Source organism: Coptis chinensis, chromosome 8 (genome assembly GCF_015680905.1).
Source record: "Coptis chinensis isolate HL-2020 chromosome 8, ASM1568090v1, whole genome shotgun sequence".
Classification (NCBI taxonomy): domain Eukaryota; kingdom Viridiplantae; phylum Streptophyta; class Magnoliopsida; order Ranunculales; family Ranunculaceae; genus Coptis; species Coptis chinensis.
This window is the reverse complement of record NC_141463.1, coordinates 58,425,042-58,447,945: the sequence shown is the minus strand read 5'-3', so window position 1 is coordinate 58,447,945 and position 22,904 is coordinate 58,425,042. Positions and strand designations below refer to the sequence as shown.

The 22,904-nt window shown below is 43.6% G+C and overlaps 3 protein-coding genes across 3 annotated transcripts; all 3 read right to left on the bottom strand.

Annotated features, from left to right (window-relative positions):
* Nucleotides 1–16,512: 16,512 nt before the first annotated feature.
* On the bottom strand, nt 16,513–17,124 carry LOC147482150 (uncharacterized). The gene has a single exon (XM_086579220.1). It carries the CDS (start codon nt 17,122–17,124, stop codon nt 16,513–16,515), a length of 612 nt encoding a protein of 203 aa, XP_086435346.1.
* Nucleotides 17,125–18,930: 1,806 nt separating this feature from the next.
* Nucleotides 18,931–19,776, bottom strand: LOC147482149 (uncharacterized). The gene has a single exon (XM_086579219.1). It carries the CDS (start codon nt 19,774–19,776, stop codon nt 18,931–18,933), a length of 846 nt encoding a protein of 281 aa, XP_086435345.1.
* Nucleotides 19,777–19,856: 80 nt separating this feature from the next.
* On the bottom strand, nt 19,857–20,675 carry LOC147482148 (uncharacterized). The gene has a single exon (XM_086579218.1). It carries the CDS (start codon nt 20,673–20,675, stop codon nt 19,857–19,859), a length of 819 nt encoding a protein of 272 aa, XP_086435344.1.
* Between the last annotated feature and the right edge of the window lie 2,229 nt (nt 20,676–22,904).

Here is a 22,904-nt window from a genome sequence, read left to right as displayed (position 1 = left end):
GAGTTAGCTAATAACACTTAAATTTTATCCTGGTTGAATCTTTTTCAACCATTACTCCCATTGCTTCCCAAACACCAATCGATTCATTCTAATTTTCATCACTGCCCTCACCCAAAGAAGGTAGCCTCACTATGTTGGTCCAGCAGTTGGGCCCCAGTATACCCAACAACAACACGTGCTGCTCTAACTGGTGTCCCCCTCTTCTCAAGGAATTTAAATTAAAGTTAGTCACCTGTGACTAAGTCTCCAAAACAACCGAGACATTACCTACCCTAGTCAAACTCTCCCTTTGCAATAGACTGTGGACGCATGTGTCACGCCCTTCTACCTCAGCATCGTCTTCAACAAGAAGAGAGCTCTCTTGAACCACCTTTTATGGAGCTCTCAATAGAAGTTTGCAAGTGATCCCTTCTTCATTCTAGAACACTAATCTCTCAAATAATTGTCATCCATCATCCTTGAGGATGGTTTTGATAAAGTCGGCCATCTTCTCCAGCCACCCCCAAGAAGAGTTCGCGTTACTGAAACACAGCTCCAAACTCACCAAACCTGCTACCAAAGGAAATGGACTCCTTGCTTCTTAATTATGGTTAACTTCCCTCATCACGTCACTGTAGGAATGACTGCCCTTTGGTGGTCCTTGCGCTTGACGACCACTCTCCTTAATCCCTTCCGCTATCCTCTTTAGCCCCTCAGCCATCCCTTCCCGTTCTCCTCTTTTGGTAATAGTAGTCTGACTCCTCTCGCTTTACTAGAGGATGGAGTGATTACCAACTCCCAGAATCTTCCAGATAAGTTGCTCCAAAACTGATTGTGAAAATCTCTGCCTCTCAGCATTAGTCCCACGATCATGTCTTTGCAGATAGTATCCAAAAGTCTTCCAACCAACCACAAAGTTCCTGCTTTCTCAATAAATACTCAACTTGAGATGTTTCCCCTTTTTTCCCAGTATGCCCTGTCCATTGTAATTCCAAAACTTACTTTGAAGTAGTGATCCTCATCCTTTATAATCGAAATCTCGTTTAACTCAAAAGTCAAGACCTTGTATGAAACCTCAATCAAGTTAACGAATGGGAGAAACATACAAGAAAGAACTTTTACTGTTAAAGGAAATGACACCCATTACGTGAGAAGACAAAGACAAAGTTCTAGTATCCTTTGCTTGGTTAGAGTATTTACAAGAACCATGTGTATACAAAACCTTGAAGGGTAGTTACAACTGAAATTGATGTTATCATTTCTTTAACCTCAACTAAAATAGTAGTGCAAGCAAAGAAGCATTCAGTATTCCAATAAGATATTTAAGTTAGACTTAAAATGTAACCTCCCCAACTTTAGTAGGTTCCATAGAGTCTAATTGAACAGCTCGTTCCATATCCAGGTTAATTGTATCAATAAGAAAACTGATTGCCTGGAAAAAAAAATGTATAGCCGATATTTAATAAGAACCCAAATAAAATTGCATCAATATCATATGTACTACAAATACTAAGGTGCAAGGCTGCAAGGCAAAGGAGCACTATGTATGTCTCTTGTCCCATATGATAAAGATTGCGTAGTTGTCATGCGTACATAAAGAAATCAAAGTGGCCTAATCACCAAAGCAAAAATTAACTATAGATATAACTAAGTTGAATTGCATCAACACGTGAGGCAATCAGTGAGAAGCGAATGATATATATATATATATATACACACACACACACACGTAAAAGTTAAATTTCACTCCCAATAATAATAAGTGTTACAAATAAGATAGCTAGCCCTTAGGGAGAATTTAAGAGTAGCTAACTACATCCCCAAGACTCCCAAAGGTGTCCGCTGAGTGCGATACTGGCACTGGATAAACTTCGAATAATACTACTGAAACGTATTGTATTGCTCTATATCCTCATATAACTATGAATAGAATAGTATTGGGGGGGGGTGTGTGTGTAAGGGGAACACAAACATAGATGGAACGGAAGAAATAGAGAGATGAAGAGGATACCGACTTTGTTGCTAATCACTAATCACACCACCACCTATACTATTCATAGCTATGTGAGTGCGATACTAGCACTGGATAAACTTCGGATACTGTTGAAACGTATTGTATTGCTCCATATCCTCACATAGCTATGAATAGTATAGGGTGTTGGAGTTATCCCTCACATGAGGAGAGGAGAGAAATCCGTTCAGTTTGTGTGGAAAAGCAAGAGCGGCCGCCCAGCCTCCACCACAACATTTAAAGGCGCCCGCCCGCTTAAAGTGCCTGGACATCGTCCAAGGCAAGAGCGTGCCACGCGCCCTCCACAAGCCAATCTGAAGCATGCCACATGCTCAAGCGCCTGGACATTGTCCAAGGCAAGAGAGCGCCCCACGCCCATTTCAGCACAAGTCCAAGCGCATCCCGCACCCATGCCTATTTTGGCAGGATTCTATATTTGTAGAACCACGAGTTTAGCACTATATGTTTGGGTTTTTGGCAAATCCAAACACATGAGAGACAACACAAAAGTCAGAGAAAACCCAATCTTGAAAGCTATCAAGATTAAGAGATAACATTTACAGAGATACAACCCTGTAAAGAGAGAGGAGTGATCTAGTAAGGTGAGAGACTGCAAGGAGTGATTGTAATCTTCCTTTCCACTTTATATAAGGACTAGCTCTTGTGGAAGTATGCACCATTGGCCGAACCACGGTATATCTTTGTGTTGTGGTTTGCTTTTACTATTTTACATTATTATATGTTGTTAATAGTTGTTTAGCGAGTTGGGCATGTTAGTTTGGTTGTAAGGAATATTTAGATTGTTGTCTGGAGTTGAATTGAGTTCAAATACGAGTTATTTGTGTAGTGGGGAATCGATTGGTATTGGTATTAACCCCAACAAGTGGTATTAGAGCCTTGGTTAGATTAGCCTAGGGTGTTATCCAAATCTTGGTCGGAAGGTGTTTGACAAAATTCCTAAGAGAAGATTTAAGTTTAAATAACTTGTAGAAATGGACCATTCCATGAACACTCGCATGACGAGTCTAAATAGGAAGAACTACACCATTTGGAAAGCCAAGATGGAAGACTTGCTTTATTGAAAGGACTTGGCACAACCCATTGAGAATGGAAGAAAAAAATCGGAAGCGGTTGCTGCGACTGAGTAGAACAAGCTTGACATAAAAACAATTGGGTACATTCGACAGTGGATTGACGACAGTGTCTTTCACCATGTATCCCAAGAGACAATAACTTTTGTCTTGTGGAAGAAACTCGAAGACCTTTATGAGAGGAAGTCAGGTGGAAACAAAGTGCTGGTCATTAAGAAGTTTGCCAACATGAAGTACTAAGAAGGTTCTTCAATGTCTGAGCATCTTAATGAAGTACATAATACCATCAATTAGATGCATTTGATGAAGATTAATTTGAGAGACGAAGTTGAGGCTTTGTTTCTATTAGGCTCTCTACTTAAAAGTTGGGAGACGTTAGCAGTCTCTCTACACGGAGCAGCCAAGGATGGAATTGTTACCATGGAGATAGCTACCACGTCTTTGTTGAATGAGGAGACTAGAAGGAGTTCAAAAGGCAGCTCCTCACTCAGAGATCCTTGTCACAGAGAAATGGGGGAGAGGTAGATACAGAAAACCATCTCGTTCTAGAGGTGATGATAGAAGTAAATCTAGGGGCGAAGCTAGAACTCCTAAGGCATAGAGGCAATGTTACTATTCTGCCACCAAGGGCCACTTCAGATATGAGTGCAGAATACTGAAAAGGGATGAGAAGAATAACTATGTACATGAAGACATAATGCAGAGGAACGGAAACACAAGCAGAGATACTACCGCACTAGTCGACGACCTAGTGGGAATTATGTCAGATTATGGTGTATGCTGTCTTAGTACCTCATGTCAAGATACAGAGTAGGTGATAGATATAGGATCATCCTATCACGTCACACCGCACAGGGAATTCTTCACTACCTACAGCGGTGGTGAATATGGTGAAGTGAAGATGGGTAACAGTGGCGTCTCAAAGATTATAGGCATTGGTGATGTTCATGTAGAAACCAATGTCGGCTACACCTTGACACTCAAGGATGTAAGACATGTCCCTAACATTCGGCTGGAAAGTTAGATGATGATGGCTTTGTAAACTCGTTTGGTAACAGGGTATGGAAACTGAGCAGAGGTTCCATTGTAGCAGTCAGAGGAAAGAAAACTTGCTCTCTTTACAAAACACAGGCTAGTTTGTGTAAAGCAGAAGTGAATGCGGCAGAAGAAGAAGTTTCCTCCGAACTGTGTCATATGGGCATAAAAGGGATGGAAGTTCTTGCTAAGCAAAAGGCCTTGCCAGACATCAAAGGTACACATTTAAATACATGTACTCACTGTTTGATAGGAAAGCAACACAGGGTGTCTTTCCAAAGATTCCCGTCTCACAGAAAGGACAATGTCCTTGAACTAGTGCACACAGACTTATGTGGTCCTATAAAAGTGAAGTCCCACGGGGAGCTTCATACTTTGTGACCTTCATTGATGATACGTCAAGAAAGATATGGGCATATAGTCTGAAGACCAAGGATGAAGTACTTGGCGTGTTTGAAAATTTTCATAGCATGGTGGAAAGAGAGACATGGAAGTTGTTGAAGTGTATTTGCTCAAATAATGGGGGTGAGTACATTGGGCCGTTTGAAGAGTATTGCCAGAGTCATGGGATTCGTCATGAGCAGACCGTTCCCAAGACACCGCAATAGAATGGAATAGCAGAGAGAATGAACCGTACCATTGTAGAGAGGATGAGATGCATGCTATCTCACTCTAAGCTACCTAGAACCTACTAGGTAGAAGCAATGCGTACAGCCGTGCATGTGATCAACCTATCACCGTCAAAGTCTCTGAATAGTGATCATCCAGAGAGAGTATGGTTAGGCAAAGATGTTGATTATGGATACTTGAGGGTATTTAGGTGCAAGGCATTTGTGCATATTCCGAAGGATAAGAGATCCAAGCTTGATGACAAAGCCAAGCAGTGCATTTTTTTGGGTTATGGAGATGAAAAGTTTGGTTACAAACTCTATGATCCGATTAACAAGAAGGTAATCCGAAGTTGAGATGTTGTGTTCTTGGAAGACCAAACCATAGCAAACTTTGAGGAGGGTGAGAAGCTACAGGCTTTCACTAATGATCTTGTTGATTCAAAACCAGAAGTTCCTACTGTGGAACGTGCAGACGACATTGAGAATGAAGAGAACCATGAGTTTAAAGCTTATGATGAGAATCCTATTGCTCATGATGGGATAGAACCTATTGGTATAGAAGATGCAGATGAAGTGCATGAACCACCACTAGAGCAAGCAGAAGTGCATCTTCCTGAGGCACCAGTAGATGGGGCAAGGAGGTCGAACAAATAGAGACTAGCTTCAGCCAAGTATCCACCACATACGTATGTTCTACTATTGAATGGTGGAGAACCTATGTACTATCAAGAGGCACTTGAAGGTACAGACAAAGAGAAGTGGTTGAAGGTCATGCATGACGAGATGGATTCTTTGTATAAGAATCATACTTATGAGTTAGTTGAGAAACCGCAAGGACAAAAAATTCTCAAGAATAAGTGGATATACAAAGTCAAGCATGAGGAGAACAATCTTCACCCAAGACACAAAGCTCGCCTTGTTGTGAAGGGATTCGGTCAAAGAAAAGGGATTGACTTTGATGAGATTTTCTCTCCTGTAGTGAAGATGACTTCTATCCGGGTGGTATTGGGTATGACCGCAAGTATGAACCTAGAGGTTGACTAGCTAGATGTTAAGGCAGCCTTTCTTCATGGATACCTTGAAGAAGATGTCTACATGAACCAGCCAGAGGGGTTTGAGGTCAAAGGCAAGGAGCACCTAGTATGCAAGCTGATAAAGAGCTTGTATGGGTTGAAGCAAGTACCGAGACAGTGGTACATAAAGTTTGATTCCTTTATGGCGAAGTAAGGATATAAGAAGTCTGCTTCCGATCATTGTGTGTTTATTCAGAGATTTCCATATGGGGATTTCATAGTGCTCTTATTGTATATGAATGATATGTTGATAGTTGGCCCAATCATCAACAAGATATCCAAGCTAAAGAAATACTTGAGTAAGTCCTTTGAGATGAAGGGTTTGGGTCAAGCAAAGCAAATACTTGGGATACGGATCACTCGTGATAGAAAAAGTGGGAAGTTGTGGCTTTCTCAAGAAAGCTACATTGAAAAGGTGTTGAAGAGATTCAACATGGATCAAGCGAAAGCCAGTCAGTTGTCCGCTTGGTGGCCATTTTCGCATGACCAAAGAGATGTGTCCAAAGGGTGAGCATGAGCAGAGTAAGATGGAAAAGATTCATTATGCATCCGCAGTGGGCAGCTTGATGTATGCAATGGTGTGTACGAGACCGGATATTGCTTTCGCCGTTGGTGTTGTAAGCCGATTTCTATCAAATTTGGGGAAGGAGCATTGGGAAGTTGTTAAGTGGATATTGAGATATCTCAAGGGCACTTCTAAATTATATTTGTGCTTTGGTGGAAGTAAGCCCTTACTTGAAGGCTACACTGATGCAGACATGGTAGGTGATATTGACTCGATGAATTCCACCCCCAGTTATCTGGTTACTTTTGCAGGGGGAGAGTTTCTTGGCAATCAAAGTTGCAAAAATGTGCTACCTTCTCCACTACAGAAGCCGAGTATATTGCAGCCACTGAGTGTTGCAAAGAGATGCTATAGATGAAAATGTTCTTCGACAAACTAGGGCTAAAACAGAAACAGTTTGTAGTTCTATGTGACAGTCAGAGCTCCATCCATTTGAGCAAGAATCCGAGTTTCCATTCTAGATCCAAGAAGCACATACATGTGAATTATCATTGGATTAGAGAACTACTCGAAGACAAGCATTTGTATATCGAGAAGATCCATACCGACAAGAACGGGTCGGATATTATGACCAAAGTCTTACCGAAACGTAAGTTTGATATTTGTTATGCTACCACCGGAATGATAGCAGACTCCTCCTGTTGATTTGGAAATGGCATGGAGGTATCCCCCCTCACTGTTCGGGAGGGGGAGATTGTTGGAGTTATCCCTCACATGAGGAGAGGAGAGAAATTAGTTCAGCTTGTGTGGAAAAGCAAGAGCGCTCCCTGCGCCCTCCACAAGCCATTTTGAAGCGCGCCCCGCGCAAAAATGCCTGGACATTGTCCAAGGCAAGAGTGCCCCACACGCCCTCCACAAGCCAATCTGAAGCACACCACCCGCTCAAGCGCCTGGACATCGTCCAAGGTAAGAGTGCGCCACGCCCGTTTCAGCACAAGTCCAAGCGCGCCTCGCGCCCATGCCTATTTTGGCAGGATTCTATTTTTGCGGAACCGCGAGTTTGGCACTATATGTTTGGGTTTTTAGCAAAACAAAACACATGAGAGACAACACAAAAGTCAGAGAAAACCCAATCTTGAAATCTATCAAGATTAAGAGATAACATTTACAGAGATACAACCCTGTAAAGAGAGAGGAGTAATCTAGTAAGGTGAGAGACTGCAAGGAATGATTATAATCTTCCTTCCCACTTTATATAAGGACTAGCTCTTGTGGAAGTAGGCACCATTGGCCGAACCACGGTATATCTTTGTGTTATGGTTTGCTTTTACTGCTTTACATTATTATCTGTTGTTAATAGTTGTTTAGCGAGTTGGGCATGCTAGTTTGGTTGTAGGGAATATTTAGATTGTTGTCTGGAGTTGAATTAAGTTCAAATACGAGTTATCTATGTAGTGGAGAATCGATTGGTATTGGTATTAACCCCAACAGGGGGGGAGGGTAAAGGGAACACAAACATAGATGGAACGGAAGAAATAGAGAGATGAAGAGGATACCGACTTCGTTGCTAATAACTAATCACACCACCACCTTATGTTCTAAATAATATTAAAATGCTATTTTTTTTCAAAAAATTTATATTTATATTCCAGTATCCCTATCTGTGTATATCCCCTATTCGTACCCGTATCCGGCCTAGATTATCAAAAAAACGGTGTCGTACCCGAACCCGTGTCTCCATATCAGTATTGGTACCCATATCCATGCACGCCGTATCGTACCCGAACCCGTGTTTCCGTATCGGTATCGGTGTCCCATATCCATGCATTAAATATGGACACGTTCCTTGACCAATTATACAATAGCTCTTTCTTGAGAGAGGAAATTCAAGCCAAGCTGTTGTTTTGGGGGGAGCTGGCAGCCCCAAACCATCATACGCTGAAACAGCTAAGAGTATGATGACTCAAACGGTGGATCTCGACTCTCTACCCCTGCCAAGTAAAAGAGGAGAAGCACCATCAATTCGATTCCCTACCAAAGCTGTGGAGAAAGGACTTGAAGCTTGCAAGCACTCTCTTGTAGCTCGTCTTGTTATGGAAAACATCACGATTGACGCCATTTGTCAAGAAGTTAACTCACTGTGGGGATTTAATGAACAAGTAAAGATCTCACCACTGGGAAAGGGGTATATTATACTATGTTTTTCTAATGAAGGTGATTCCTAAAGAGTGAGCTTTGGCGGGCCTTGGTACCTCGCTAAACAAATCCTCAGGCTTTCTAATTGGACACCCAATTTCTCACCGGAAACGCATCACCAATAAATAGCATAAGTATGGGTGAAGTTCCCAGGTCTAAACTTTCAATACTGGGAAGTGGAAACTCTTATGTCTTTGGGTCGTGCAGTTGGGGGTCCGATTAGGGTGGATAAGAATTCCTTGGACAGAGACTATGGCTACTATGCAAGTGTGCTAGCTGATATTGATTTATCAAAACCAATCCTAGATAAGATACTAGTAGAAGTGGGGACAACTATGAATTCTCTCAAGAAATACGACTGGGAAAACTACCCAAATTTTGTAACCATTGCAAAATTGTGGGTCATTTAGTAACAAAGTGTAAACAACTATAGAAGGACCTAACTTCAGCTCAAAAGGCTAAAGACTCTGCGAAAGACAAGGAAGTGGTGACTGAGACAACCATGAATTTGTAGGAACCGTTATTTCAAAATGCAAATTTCTACAAACCGCGAGAAACCAAGCGCAGCGGAATTAATAGGGTTCTTAGTTTTGGATAGAAAACATACCTTTTAGAATTGGCTAAGATGTAATCTCTGAGAATCCAATAGCTATGAATTCGAATCAACAATCAACCCCTTGATCTTCTGTTGTATTCCTTTATAATAGATTGGATGTTGTGTAGGCAACGATCTACCAACCCCCTTCTTTCTCACAAAGCTAGATCCAATTTTGGATCTATCTTTCCTTGCCTCTCTTTTCAATCCAATGAAAATTAATTTTGGCCAAGAGAAAAGGATTCTATTTATAGGCTACAACAGGGACCATGAGGAGAAATTAGGGTTGGGCCTCCTGACGGGCTTGGGCTTCCCATGTTCGCCTCGAACACACGGCCCAAGTCCGTCAACAAATGGCTTATTCTACTAAAGGTCATTGTTGCACTACTGCCCTAATCCCAAATTACATGTTAGCGTTTATGGGCTCCATATTATATGCTCGTTGATCTCCCCGTGTTTAAGATATCGAATGTCCGTTGATTAAGTCAAGTTACTGACAACTACGTTAATCAACTTCTTATGTCCTTGAGTAGTACCACTCAACCTCATTATCATGTTAGAATAAATCCACCTGCAGGGTTTACATGACAATTTTTTTTAGCTCCTTAAGGGGACATCATCAACCCAACTTCCTACGGGTCACAGATTCCTTCTATAATCAACAGCACACCTTACATACAATAGTGCAAATCAAACAAAGCAAAGAGGTCACCCTCCCAAAGATAAAACTTTGGTGAACCAAACAGCAGCTCAAGTTGAGGGTACTTACCCAAGGACTAGGGCAAAAAAGGTAAATCCCACCCCTAATTAGAGTTCTTTACTGGAACATAATGGGTGTAGGGAAGGATAGTACTTTACAAAGATTAAGAGACTTTGTCATGTCTTGTAGTTTTGATTTAATGTCTTGCTGAACCACTAGTATGGCCAGAAAGTGATACAGTATTGAAAATGGGACTTGTTGATGGTCACATATGACCAAGATATGACTTTGGAACCTAATTCCAATGCCTATGTCAATTTTAGGGTTCGACAACCTTGTTCCTCGCGAAGAACACGAATTTCTCACACAAGAATTCACACAGAGAAAACCTTTCTCTAAACTCAAACTTTATTAATCTAACTCTAACTATGGCCAATGGGCTACAACTCAATTTATAGCTAAAGAGACTATGAATTTAGAAGCTAGCCTTCTAATTCAAAACATATGTCCAAAATAACATATGCTAAAAACATCAAAACAATATCTAAACATAATTAGAAATAGTCCTAATAATATATGAACCAATATGGAACTAAAACAAGGGTTTGGAACCCTTAGATGCATCAACTCTCCCCCGGTTCGAAAAAGTTCGATCTCGAACTTGCGGCTTCTTCAAGTCTTTAGCTTTCAAAATGACACCAAGAATTCGAGCATGACTAGCACTAAGAGAAGGCATGAGTTTTATCTTTTTTTCGCCAAAAGAATGTGTATGAATTACGATGCCTATATGTCGATCAAACTGCCAAGGTCGTCCCAAGAGAAGATCACCCACATTCATGTCAACTACATCACACCAAACCTTGCCTGAATATCTTCCAACTGTAAAGGCAATGGAGCATTGCTGAGTAACTATAGTCTTTGTAGAACCATGCCTCCAAGTGAAGTCATAGGGCTCAACATGTGTCACAGCCTGCAACCCAAGCCTTCTAACAACCTCAGATGAGACCAAATTTCCACAACTACCCGGATCAATCACTAAACAACCTTGATGATTACCAATGTGACAACTAGTTCAAAAGATGTTATTTCTCTGAGAATCAACCGGTCTCACAACAGGAGTCATATCAAATTTTTCCATCAAAAGCATTGGAGCACCACAATCAGCAGAAGTTAGCGTGTCATCTGTCTTAACTTCTTGCATAAAAACTTCATTTAGTAAGTCCATGTCACTCTCAACTACTAGCGCTTTTTTAGAAGGCTTCTTGCATTCAAAACCACGATGACCATACACACCACAATTGTGACATGTACCCTCAAATGTACTCTTTTGTTTTCCTTCTGCAGAATCAGTGTTAAGCTTAGTAACCTCATATGGCTTCTCAACATATGAAGAACCAATAAATCTCATACCACTAACCCATTGCTCCAAATATTTAGCCTTGTATTGAGTATAAAACTAGATTTATTCATACATTCTGGTATAAAACTAGATCGTCGATTGAGCAAAGGATGCTTTGTCACCAGTCATATTCAACATAAAATTCCAGTCTTACAATGGTAAATAATTACGAACTTAAGTGACTAGTTGGGAAATAAACTACAGGAGGTTTTGAAATAGTACTCAGGATTGGCAGACTGTTAGAAGCAGAGTGGTGAATAACATGGGGGTATACCTTTAAGGATAATTATCATTAGTAAAAGACACTAACTAGCAGATGTTGACTAGCAAAGTTGGTAAAACCTTTGGGTGATGATACCAAAGGTTTGGGGCTCGAACCCCTCCAGCATCAAAGAGTTACTGATCTTATTTAAAACAGGCTTACCAATAAAAAAAAAACAATAACCAGTTAAGGTACGGTCTTTCTTGAACAGACTAGGGAAAAGGTGGAATATACAAGGAAAAAAACCAGGCAGTGCATATGGAGTGTGATAACCAAATTTACACCCTCTTCTCTCCCTAGTCTCTTTTCTCTCTCACTCTCTCTCTGTTTTTTCTCTTCTCTTTTCCTAACCTCCTCTCTTTATATATCCTCTAACCACTCTTTTTTCACTAACCGCTCTTCTGTCCCATAATCTTCTTTTTCATCCCACGATCGCTACTTGTCCACCTGTCGCTTTAGGTATTGCGGCCTTGCTACAGTGCTCCCGTATTCTGCTTCACTATGCTGCTTTGGTCTAGGAGACATGTCATCTTGATGGTCATGAATTAGGTTGATACAGATGCCCCCTCATGCCCCCCTAAACCACATGGAGAATCCCGTTTGGGGGCCGAGATACACTCCGCCAACTTGATCCGTTGTACCTAATTGTTATGCCCTTCTCATGCCGGCGTGTGTCCTCTCTTGATTGGCACGTGTTCACTCTAATTTTGCTCGCGTGCTTCACACGCCTCCACATGTCATGATTACCTGCAAAACCTGACTCCTCGTTTCCTGACCTCCACGCGTCAATCATCCTCTGGCCCATCTTCTTTGGCTCTTCGGCTTTCGCACCCTAGAAATTACCCCCGTACCCCTAGTGATTCGAATCCCGCTCAAACTATTCCTTTTCTCTCCAAATTCACTTCATTTCCTTATTCATTCTGCTTCAACCTCAACCTCTCCTCCATACTCTCTCTGTTCCAATCATCCCTCCCACTCCTCTCCTCCTTCACAGTGATATCTCCCCCTGGTCTCGCTCAAGTTTTCAAGGCCTCCTTCCCCTTTGCCCCGCTGCTGCACCGTAAGTCAAGTTTGTTCTCCTCTTTCTTTTTATCTTTCAACTCTTTTCCATAATGTTTGCTATTCTCCGATGATTTTTGGTTCCTCACACTCACCCCTTTTGGATCCATCACCTTTTACATCCACCTTTCGTACTGTTTGCATTATGTCGGCTTCTGAGTCGGTGAGCTCATCCGCCGTCAGATCCACTAGATTAGGGACCCCCTCCTCTAGGTCTAGTAACCCCATCGCTGATAGGTCTGAGTCCGCGGCTTCGGACTCGGACGGCCCTGCCGCTGTCCCCTCCACTTCAGGAGACTGTTTAAACTTCCTCTGCCTCCCTCTTATTACTGCAAACCCAATCTAGCTACGGTCAAGGCGGCATATGGCATCCCTGATGACGTGGTCTTGGAACATGTGTCAGGAGTTACTTACTTCCCTCACCTTGTCAAGCCTCGGCCGGGAAACCTTGTCGTTACAGTAGGTCAAATAGTGGTCGAACTACGCTTTCCATTGTCACTACTAGATGTGGAAGTGTGCAATCATTTCAACATTCCGCCATGTCAAGGTATTGGCAATTTCTGGCGTGTTATGTACGCCGCTAACTTCTATAACAAAACCAACTGCCCCAAAATCCAACTCCGTGACATAATTACCCACTACTACATAAAGAAGAGCACCAAGTTTGGGAGTGTAGGCTACCAATCTTTCTATAGCCGTCCGCGGAAGAAGTCTTTCGTTCTCCGCATCACTACTTCAGACAAAGTGTGGCACCACTATCCATTGTATGTGTCCGGGAGCTTTTTATCAGCGGACATACCTCCTGAAGTTTCTTTAAGGCATTTACATTTTCTCTAGAGCGGTAAGTGTAGTCGGTAACCCTATGCTTCTTCTTATTGTTCTCATTGTTGACACCATGTAACTTTCTTTGATACAGGTTGGAGACCGGACTCGCACTCTCAACTATACGCCGGTGTCTTTTCAGAAATCTTCCAGAAGCTCCGCGATTTAGGAAGTGGTTAGTGCAACATTCTAGGTATAGATCCGGACAAAGGCACTCCTTTCCTCCTGGACCCCACTCTCAAAGACTTCGACAAGTACCAAGGCCCTTTCTATCGTCTACCTCCTCCCAAGGAAAGGTTGCCCAAACCTTCCCCTCCTAAGATCAAGAAGAGGGGCTACACTAAGAAGATCTCCCATATGCAAGCTGCAGCCAAATGAGTTGCGGCCCTTCAGTCACACCCTCCCACCGCGGAACCTTCTTCGGGTAGCCCAAAAGGTGCCCCCGTCAATTACTCTTCCCTCGCTGATTGGGAGGACGATTTCGAAGTCGCTGGCTCCCCTTTGCACTCCCCAGACATGGATGTTACAAAATTAAAACTGTGGGACAGCGACTCAGAAGAGGAGCCCACTGACTCTGCGGCGAAGAGCCCACCCACCAAGAGATGCAAAACTATGGGGACTTGCGCTGCCCCTTCTGCCCCAGCACCCATGTTACCACGGCCAGTGGCTCACTTATGTCGCCTAGGATAGGATCTCACAAGTCTGGCGTCCTGACTTCAAGGCTAGGGATAGTGTGGTCACCACATGAGACTCGGCCTTGGACAACCCCGCGGTGGCCGCCACACTATTTTTCAGCCCCCATCTTCTCTGGGACCTTTGTCACCCACCGTGCTGCTATCTACACTGGCTGGGAAAAGGTGTGCCTCTTTCCCCTTTTGCCCTGGTGCTTTTTACTGGTAACATATTTAATGGCCCTTTTGTGTTAAGCTGAGCTTGGATATAGGCTATGTCATCCACGATCTAACAAACACTCTAGACACCCAGCATATGGTGAAGCAGGAGATCAACAGGCTTGAAGGCTGAAAAGCGCAATATGCCCACCTGGAGAAAGACCGCGATAACGCACGTCTCGCGGCTATAAAATCGCACAAAGCACTCCAGACCGCGGAAGAGACTCTCCGTCAATAGATGGCTGACTTTTAGGCCAAAGTAGAGAGTGAGAAAGTAGCAAGTGAGGCCGTTGCTCAGGCCGCATTTGACCAATCTCTGAAAGCCGCCTCTGATCGCTTTCGAGATCTAGCCGAAAAGAGGGAGCTCCAACGACAGCTGTCTGATCTCACTGCTGCTGGGAGACTCCTCCCCTCGCCCTCCTTTGCCTCTACCCCTGCTGCTGACCCCTCCTCTACACCCACTCCGCTACCTGAAAGAGACCTCAACACTGTCCTGGTGACAGATGATGCTGTGGTGGAAATATCTGAGGGATCACCCCTGAAGGAAGCCGTTGAGGATCAAAATCAGAAGGAGACAGCCTATGACTAATAGTTTGGAGTTAATTTCTCTGTTCTGGATTTGAATATGCTTTGCTTTCAAACTTTTGTATGTATACTCTGTGTCCCGTATTTCTAGGTGCTCCTAGCGGGCAAGTATGTATGTTTTGCTAATTTACCAGTATGTTTGCTGCAATTTATTATCTCATTGGAAATCTATTTTTCCATGTTGCATAAAGTTTTTCACTAATCTCTGCAATTTTCTGACTCGATAATTCGTATTTTACTTAGCTTTCTACAGCGAAGCTACTTGGGGGCAGTTTAGTTTGCCCCCAAGTTGGTTTCGAAACTCATCATCCTCGAAGGGGCCCTCCTGCCTTTGTCTCTATGTCAGCCGTGAGGCTAGTTGGGGGCAGCTCAATTTGCTCCCAAGTTGGATATGGACCTCATTGACCACGAAGGGCTCCCCCCCCCCCAGCCGTGAGGCTAGTTGGGGGCAACTCAGTTTGCCCCTAAGTTGGATTTGGACCTCATCATCCGCGAAGGGCTTACCCCCTCCCCCCTGCTGTCTTTGTCAGCCGTGAGGCTAGTTGGAGGCAGCTCAGGTTGCCCCCAAGTTAGATTTGGACCTCATCATCTGCGAAGGGGTCACCCCCCCTGCTGTCTTTATCAGTCGTGATGCTGGTTGGGGGCAGCTCAATTTGCCCCTAAGTTGGGTTCGGACGTCTAGTCCTTAATCAATTTCTCTGCTCATTTGCAGCCAATAATGTAATACACCATTTGGACAAAGTAGCACTCTATTTATTGATAAAATATGTAACACAAAACATCACCCTAACACTCGAACTACAATCTCTAGAAGCCGTTGACTTTGTCTTTAATTTAAAAACTGTACAAGGTGTTACTCATGGAACCTCTTCAACATTCTGATGTTCCAGGGCCTCGCAATGTCTTGTCCCTTTGGATTCTATAGCCGATAGGTTCTTGCGCTCCCCTTTTCCACCACGGTATAAGGCTCGTCCCAGTTAGGCCCTAGTTTTCCATCGATCTCCTTCCTGGTAGCCGATGTTACTCTCCTCAAAACGCGGTCCCCCACATGAAACTGCTGCGACTTCACTCTTTCATCATATTGCCTTTGCAATCTCCTGTGGTATTCCTTCAATCTAATGCGCTCTATGTCTCTCTTTTCCTCAGTAAGATTCAGCTCCGCGGCTAAGATGGTCTCATTAACTCCTTCCTCCACTGCTCTTGTTCTAGTGGTGGCCTCCACCATCTCTACTGGAATCACTGCCTCCACTCCATATGCCATGGCAAATGGCGACTCTCGAGTGGATGTTCGTGGCGTGGTTCGATACGCCCACAGCACCTGGTTTAACTCGTCCGCCCAAAACCCCTTTCGATCCTCCAGTTTTTTCTTCAGATTATCCATTATTGTTTTGTTCGAGGGTTCTGCTTGACCATTCCCCTCGGGATTGTAAGGGGCAGAGAATCCTTGCTTCACTTTGAACGCTTGGAGAAAATCTCGCACCTTCCCCCGTGGCTGGAGTCCCATTATCTGCGATTATGGTATGCGGCAACCCAAATATGCATATTATATTCTCCCAGAGGAATTTCTTGACTTGTTAAGTTCCTCCTTAATCTGTTGCAGCGCCATGCCCTTTACCCATTTGGTAAAATAGTCAGTCGCGGCTAGCATAAACCGTCGTTTGCCACTTGCCATAGGTAGCAGTCCGACGATATCAAGCGCCTACAAGGAGAACAACCAAGGACTAAACACCTTATGCAAGGACTCAGCTGGAGCATGTATCAGTGGTGAAAATCTTAGGCATTTCTCACACTTCTTGGCATACTCGGTTGCGTCTCTCTTCATGTGTGGCCCGAAATACCCCTGTGATAACACTCGATGTGCAGTCATTCTCCCTGCCGAATGACTCCCACAATCCCCCTCATGAATCTCCCCCAAGACCTCTTGCACCTGCCGGGACCCTAAACACTTCAACAATGGTCCGCTGATGTTTCGTCTGTACAAGTCCCCATCCAGCAAAGTGTATCTTTGGGATATTTGTTCCATTCTCCTTCTTTCTCGTTTGTCCTCGATCTCTATCCCTGACAAGAAATTCTTTATGGGTTCTATCCACCCTGGCTCTTCCTCAGTGGCAGTCCAAACCCCTTCATTCTCAGAGGTGCTTAGTTTGCTCAGCACCATGACCTCAATTGATCTGCCTTCGGACCCAGGAAGAACCGCAGCAACATATGCCAATGCGTCAGCATGTCTATTTTCTCCGCAGCCTAGATGAGCGAATCTGATCTTAACAAACTTGCTAGCCTTTCTATGTAATACTTCGCTATCCTGGGGCATCGGGCAGCAAATTCTTCGTTCATTTAACATACCACTAAGTTGGAATCAGAATAAACTATTAGTTCACTCAGCCCCGGGCGGCCAACTCCAACCCAACTATCATCGCTTCGTACTCTGATTCATTGTTAGAAGCCTCGATTCTAGACGATTATTCTCTGGCATAACCAATACCACTCCAATTCTGTTCCCTGTATCAGTAGCGGACCCATCTGCGAAAACCCTCCATCCGTTCCTCATATCCCAAGGGTTTAAAGGGTCATGACTGACGTCTCCCTCCCGTTCCATAATCATCTCTTCCCCCCAAGTCGGCGGGGAACTCTGCCATAGTTTGTGCCTTTTTCGCTGTCCTGATCTGGTACTCGATGTCATAAGCATTCAGCACCACTACCCATTTCAACATTCTCCCAGATTTGTCAGCCTTCAAGGCCTGTTTGAGTGGCAAGTTTGTCACCACAACAACAAAGTGAGCATCGAAGTACAGTTTCAATTTCAACGCTGAGAACACCAAGGCCAATGCAAATTTCTCGATCCTACTATATCTGGTTTCTACATCCAATATGGTTTTACTCTGAAAGTACACCGGCCTTTTTGTCTTGTCCACCACCCTTATCAACACCGAGCTGATTGCGTACTCTGACACCCCCAAGTATATATATAACTTTTCCCCTTACCCCGGTCGCGACAGGATAGGGGCCTTTCCGAAATAAACCTTCAACTCTTGGAAAGCTCTTTCGCATGCCCCGGTCCATTGAAAGTCAGTTGTCTTCCTTAAGAGTAGGACAACGGTCTACACTTGTCTGAGGACTTTGAAATGAACCTGTTGAGAGCCACGATTCTCCCTGCTAATCTCTTAACCTCCTTCACATTATGTGGTGACCGCATTTCCAACAACGCCCTGATCTGGTCCGGGTTTGCTTCGATGCCGCGGTATGTGACGATGTAACCCAAAAACTTTCCAGACGTCACCCCAAATGTGCACTTCTCAGGGTTCAACATTAGCTTGTGTTTCCTTAGTATTGAAAATGTTTTCCTCAATCCCTCTAGATATTCCTCCTCGGTCATACTTTTTTCTACCATATCATCTATGTAGATTTCCATACCCTTTTTGATTTTGCTTTCAAACATCTTCTCCTCTATCCTCTGAAATGTTGCCCCGGTGTTCTTCAATCCAAAAGGCATTCAGGTATAACAGTACACTCCTCCTTCTACTATAAATGCGGTCTTCTCCTGGTCTGGTCTGTACATTACCACTTGATTGTACCCCATTGAAGCGTCCATGAAGGAGAAAAACTTAAGCTCGGCCATTCGGTCTACCAACTCATCTATCCATGACATTGGGTAGCAATCTTTCAGGCACTGCTAGTTGACATCTATGAAATCGACACACATTCTCACTTTCCCATTTTGCTTGGGCACCGCAACTATGTTTGAGAGCCATTCTGTAAACTTGCATTCGCAGATTATTTCGGCCGCTTTCAATGTTTGTACCTCCTCTCTTATTCCTTGCGTATACTGCGGCCTTACTCCTATCATCTTTTGCTTGACGGGTTTGGCATCATCTCTCATATGCAGCCTGTGACACGCAAACCCCGGATCTAGTCCCACTAAATCCTCAATTGACCACGCAAAAACATCAATGTTCTCTGTTAACAAGGCAATCAACTTTGACTTCCAATCCTCTGGTAACTCCACTCCAACAGATACAAGTTTCTCTTCTTCCTCCCTACCTACGTTCACAGACTCAATCTCATCCATTGTCTTTCCCCCTACAGGCAACTCCTCGTCTGAGATCGTAGATTGTAATTGTTATGCCAGAGGCTCACACTCCCTCTGCGTGCCCTTTTCTGGTGCGCAGACTAATTCTCTAACCACCCCCTGGTGAATGTTTTGAGCCACAACCTGGTCCCCTCTTATCTCGTACGTTCCCCCATTAGTTGAGAAGCGGATCACTTGATAGTAAGTGGATGGAATCGCCTTCATCTCGTGAATCCATCTTCTTACCAAGATCACATTGTACTGCGAGATGGCATCTACTATCATGAAACGAGTGAACACCATCACCGGTCCCGCAGTCACGGGAAGCACCAACTCCCCTATGGGCTCTGTCATACTGTTGTTGAATACAAACAAATCAGTCTGAGGGGGCTTCATCTGCTTCATTTCGATGCACATTTCTTCCATTGCGTCCCTAAACAACAAATCTACTAAACTTCCACAGTCTATCAATACCCTCTTCACCATATAATTACCCACTGCTATTATGATCACTAATGCATCTTCATGAGGCGAGACTACTGCTTCCAGATCCCTTGGGGTGAACTCTATCCTCCCGTCTCCCATTGCGGCCCCTGGAACTGGTCGTGGAACACTTGAAACCTCATTTATCTGTTGTAAGCTAGCGGTCCTTCTTACTTTGTCCCTGTGAGCATTTCTCCCCAGTGTTTCTCCACTAAAGATGACATTGATTATACATAGGATCCTGGCCACTGCCGATGCTCTTTCGACTGGGTGTACCTCCTTGACGAACTCCCTCAGCAACCCTTTTTCTATCATTCTCTCAACCAGCCATCGCAATGCGAAGTACTCATTGGTTGTGTGATTTCTGATCTGGTGATATGCGCAGAACGGTTTCCCCTCTAATTCCCTAGGCATGCTTCGCTGACCTTCGTAATATTGCAGCCATTTTATTAGCGGCAAGATTTCTTCCAACGGTTTGTTCAAAGGGGTGGACTCTATGTCCCGGTATGGTTTTCTTTCTCAAATGTCCCTCCTAACTTGGTTTCTACCTCTCTCGGCTTTGTGTGTCTCTTCCCTATATGATCCCCCCTCTCTCTGGTCGCAGCCTTGCCTCTGTCCTTTCGGTCATCTTGTCCTACGCTCTGTACTGATTTTTCTGCCTTCCTGGGTTTCTTGGCATTTCTCTGCAACATGTCCTCATAGCGTATGTACTTCTCGACCTTTGGATATAACGCATGTAACGTAATGACTTCAATTTTGGATACAGATTCGTGGACTTTAGTTCCCGGTTTCAGCCCATGCTGGAAAGCTATGACTGCGGTGTGCTCATCCAAAATTTCCACCCTCAGCGTCTCTTCCTTGAATCTACACAAAAATTCCCTAAGTGTCTCGGTGGATCTTTGTTTGACGTTAAAGATATCCACGATATCAACTACCCTCCTTTTTTTATGAATGAAATGGTCCACGAATGCCTGTTCCAACTCCTTGAACTTACTTATACTTCGCGACATCAACCGATAATACCAGTCCGAAGCTCCCCCTTTCAGGTTGGCGGGAAACATCATGCAGCGGAGTCCATCATATTTGTTCTCTTGCCACAATGGCATCTGCTGTCTGAAATGGTGTAAGTGGTCTGCCGGATCCCCCTTCCCATCGTATCTCTCGAACCTTGGTTGCGCAAACCTCTTAGGTACCTCGGAGTTCCAAACTGAATCTACTAGCAGATTCTGATTAAGCCCTACCACCACTTTCTTCGCCACCCCTTGACTCTCTCTTTCCGCCACACGATTTGCTTCTCTGTCCTTTTCAATCATCGCTTGGACCACCTCCAACGTGATGCCTTCCCCCAGATTGCCTCTTGGTCTATGAGGCACTTCCTTACACTAGCCTTCCACCTCACTATTCTCTGGCTCTCCTATCTCCTCCTCTCCATGTGCGGTTTCTCTTTCTCTTCTCAAACCATCATTCTCATTTCTCAACCTCACTATCTCCTCCTGCAAGAGTCTGGTTGCTTCCACCGCTGTATCTTGGACTTCCTATTCCATCTCTTCCATCTCCACACTCACGGTTTCTTCTCCAACACCCTCCGCCCTCACCTTTTCGGGTCTCCCTTTTCCTTTCTTAGCTATTGTCGCCATCCTATAACTTTCTCTTCTTACCACTTGATCGTAGGCCCTTCTCTCTCCCCACAGACGGCGCCAAATGTGATAGCCAAATTTACACCCTCTTCTCTCCCTAGTCTCTTTTCTCTCTCACTCTCTTCTCTCTCTCTCTGTTTTTTCTCTTCTCTTTTCCTAACCTCCTCTCTTTATATATCCTCTAACCACTCTCTTTTCGCTAACCGCTCTCCTGTCTCATAATCTTCTTTTTCATCCCATGTTCGCTATTTGTCCGCCTGTCGCTTTAGGTATCGCAGCCTTGCTACAGTGCTCCCGTCTCCTGTTTCACTATGCTGCCTCGGTCTAGGAGACATGTCATCTTGATGGTCATGAATTAGGCTGATACATGGAGCAAGCCAGAGGATGGTACCATGAAGCTAAATGCAGATGGACACATGACAAGTCAAACGCTGAGGATGGGAGGAATTACCAGGAATTTAGAAGGGCAAGTGAAGCTTTGCTACACAGGTGCAGGGGATCCAAGATGTGTTCTGTTTCATGAGCTAAAACCTATCAAATTTGGACACCAATGATGTCAGATGTTGCAGGAGCAAAAGGTACTAAACTAGTAACCTCAGACTCCTTAAGAGCAGCAAGAATACTTAAAAGCACGGAGGTTGAACCATGGCATTGTTGTGATCTCGAGCTACAAAATTTCCAAAAAAATTTTGCTCCATAAGGCCGGACACAGCTCTCCAATACTTATATCTAGAATTTTCAATACATTTTCTCTTAACTGCTCAAGGAAATACTACCACCGAAAACACCAGCATTAAGTGCCTTAGGAAAACACAAACGGACAAAACCTTCCACTTCTAATTTCTTGTTTTGGCAGAAATAGTTGATTCCGTGACAAAGGTTCCCTTAGATCCCTAACCAATAAAATTGCATCCAGCATGCCTTCTGCAGACTTATTGGTCGGAACAACGCATCCGGCATGCCTTCTGCAGCCTTACTAGTCGAACGTATTTTTAGTTCGAATCCAATCTACAATGCGCAGTCGAATTTGAATTTTTTAACATGAAACTGACTCCTGATCCTAGTTTTCCTGCGTAAGCACTTCTTGAATAGCCAATATAAATCCATAATGTCATATATCATAATGCCGTACTGTCAATCATAAAGACGAGTGCATACACATCCAACACACAGAATAAGCCTCTGGCTAGAACTGTTTGAGGCAGGCATGTAATGATAATATATTACACGTCAATAAGCAATGATACTGTACCACACAAGTTGGTCCCAATTAGCTGTTTGCACTGCCTGTGCTCCTCGTCTGCCTGCCAACACAAAATTATATCAGCAAACAGTCTACTTTATTTTTTATTTTCTTTTTTGGGTATAATTAAATTGAGTCAGCTAAGGACTGATAGTATTTCAAGGCTCTGTGATATGCCATAAGATGGTCAAGCTTGGTTTTGTGCTAGGGGAGAGGAGTATAGATACCTCAAGGTTGTTAACCAAGTAACATATGCATACTACCTTAGGTTATTTAAATAAAATATGGGGATATACATGTAGAAAGGGGATTCTCAGATAGAGATAGAGAAACTTATTCCATTAAGATGACTGATTCATGCCTCTATTACTATTCTTTCTAATTAAATTTATGTATCAAAACCATTATGTTAAGAAAGAAAGAACACATATATGCAAGTAATGCACCCCATGAAAAGGTCATGTTATATATTGCTCTAAAAAAGGATTTTTTGCACTTCGCTAGAGCATTAGCAAAATGAACTTGTTGAAGATATATCGGCTAAATAGTAACAACACTGCTAGTTATCATATCAAATTGTGTGAGCAAAATAAAAGCGAAGGGCAGTACGAGTTCCTTCCATTATCAAACATCCAAAAATTACAAGAACGAAATAGCTACCA

Bases quoted from the DNA above. Each gene is read 5' to 3' on its own strand.
- LOC147482150 (XM_086579220.1), bottom strand. From the start codon at position 17,124: ATGCCCCAGGATAGCGAAGTATTACATAGAAAGGCTAGCAAGTTTGTT.
- LOC147482149 (XM_086579219.1), bottom strand. From the start codon at position 19,776: ATGCCTAGGGAATTAGAGGGGAAACCGTTCTGCGCATATCACCAGATC.
- LOC147482148 (XM_086579218.1), bottom strand. From the start codon at position 20,675: ATGATTGAAAAGGACAGAGAAGCAAATCGTGTGGCGGAAAGAGAGAGT.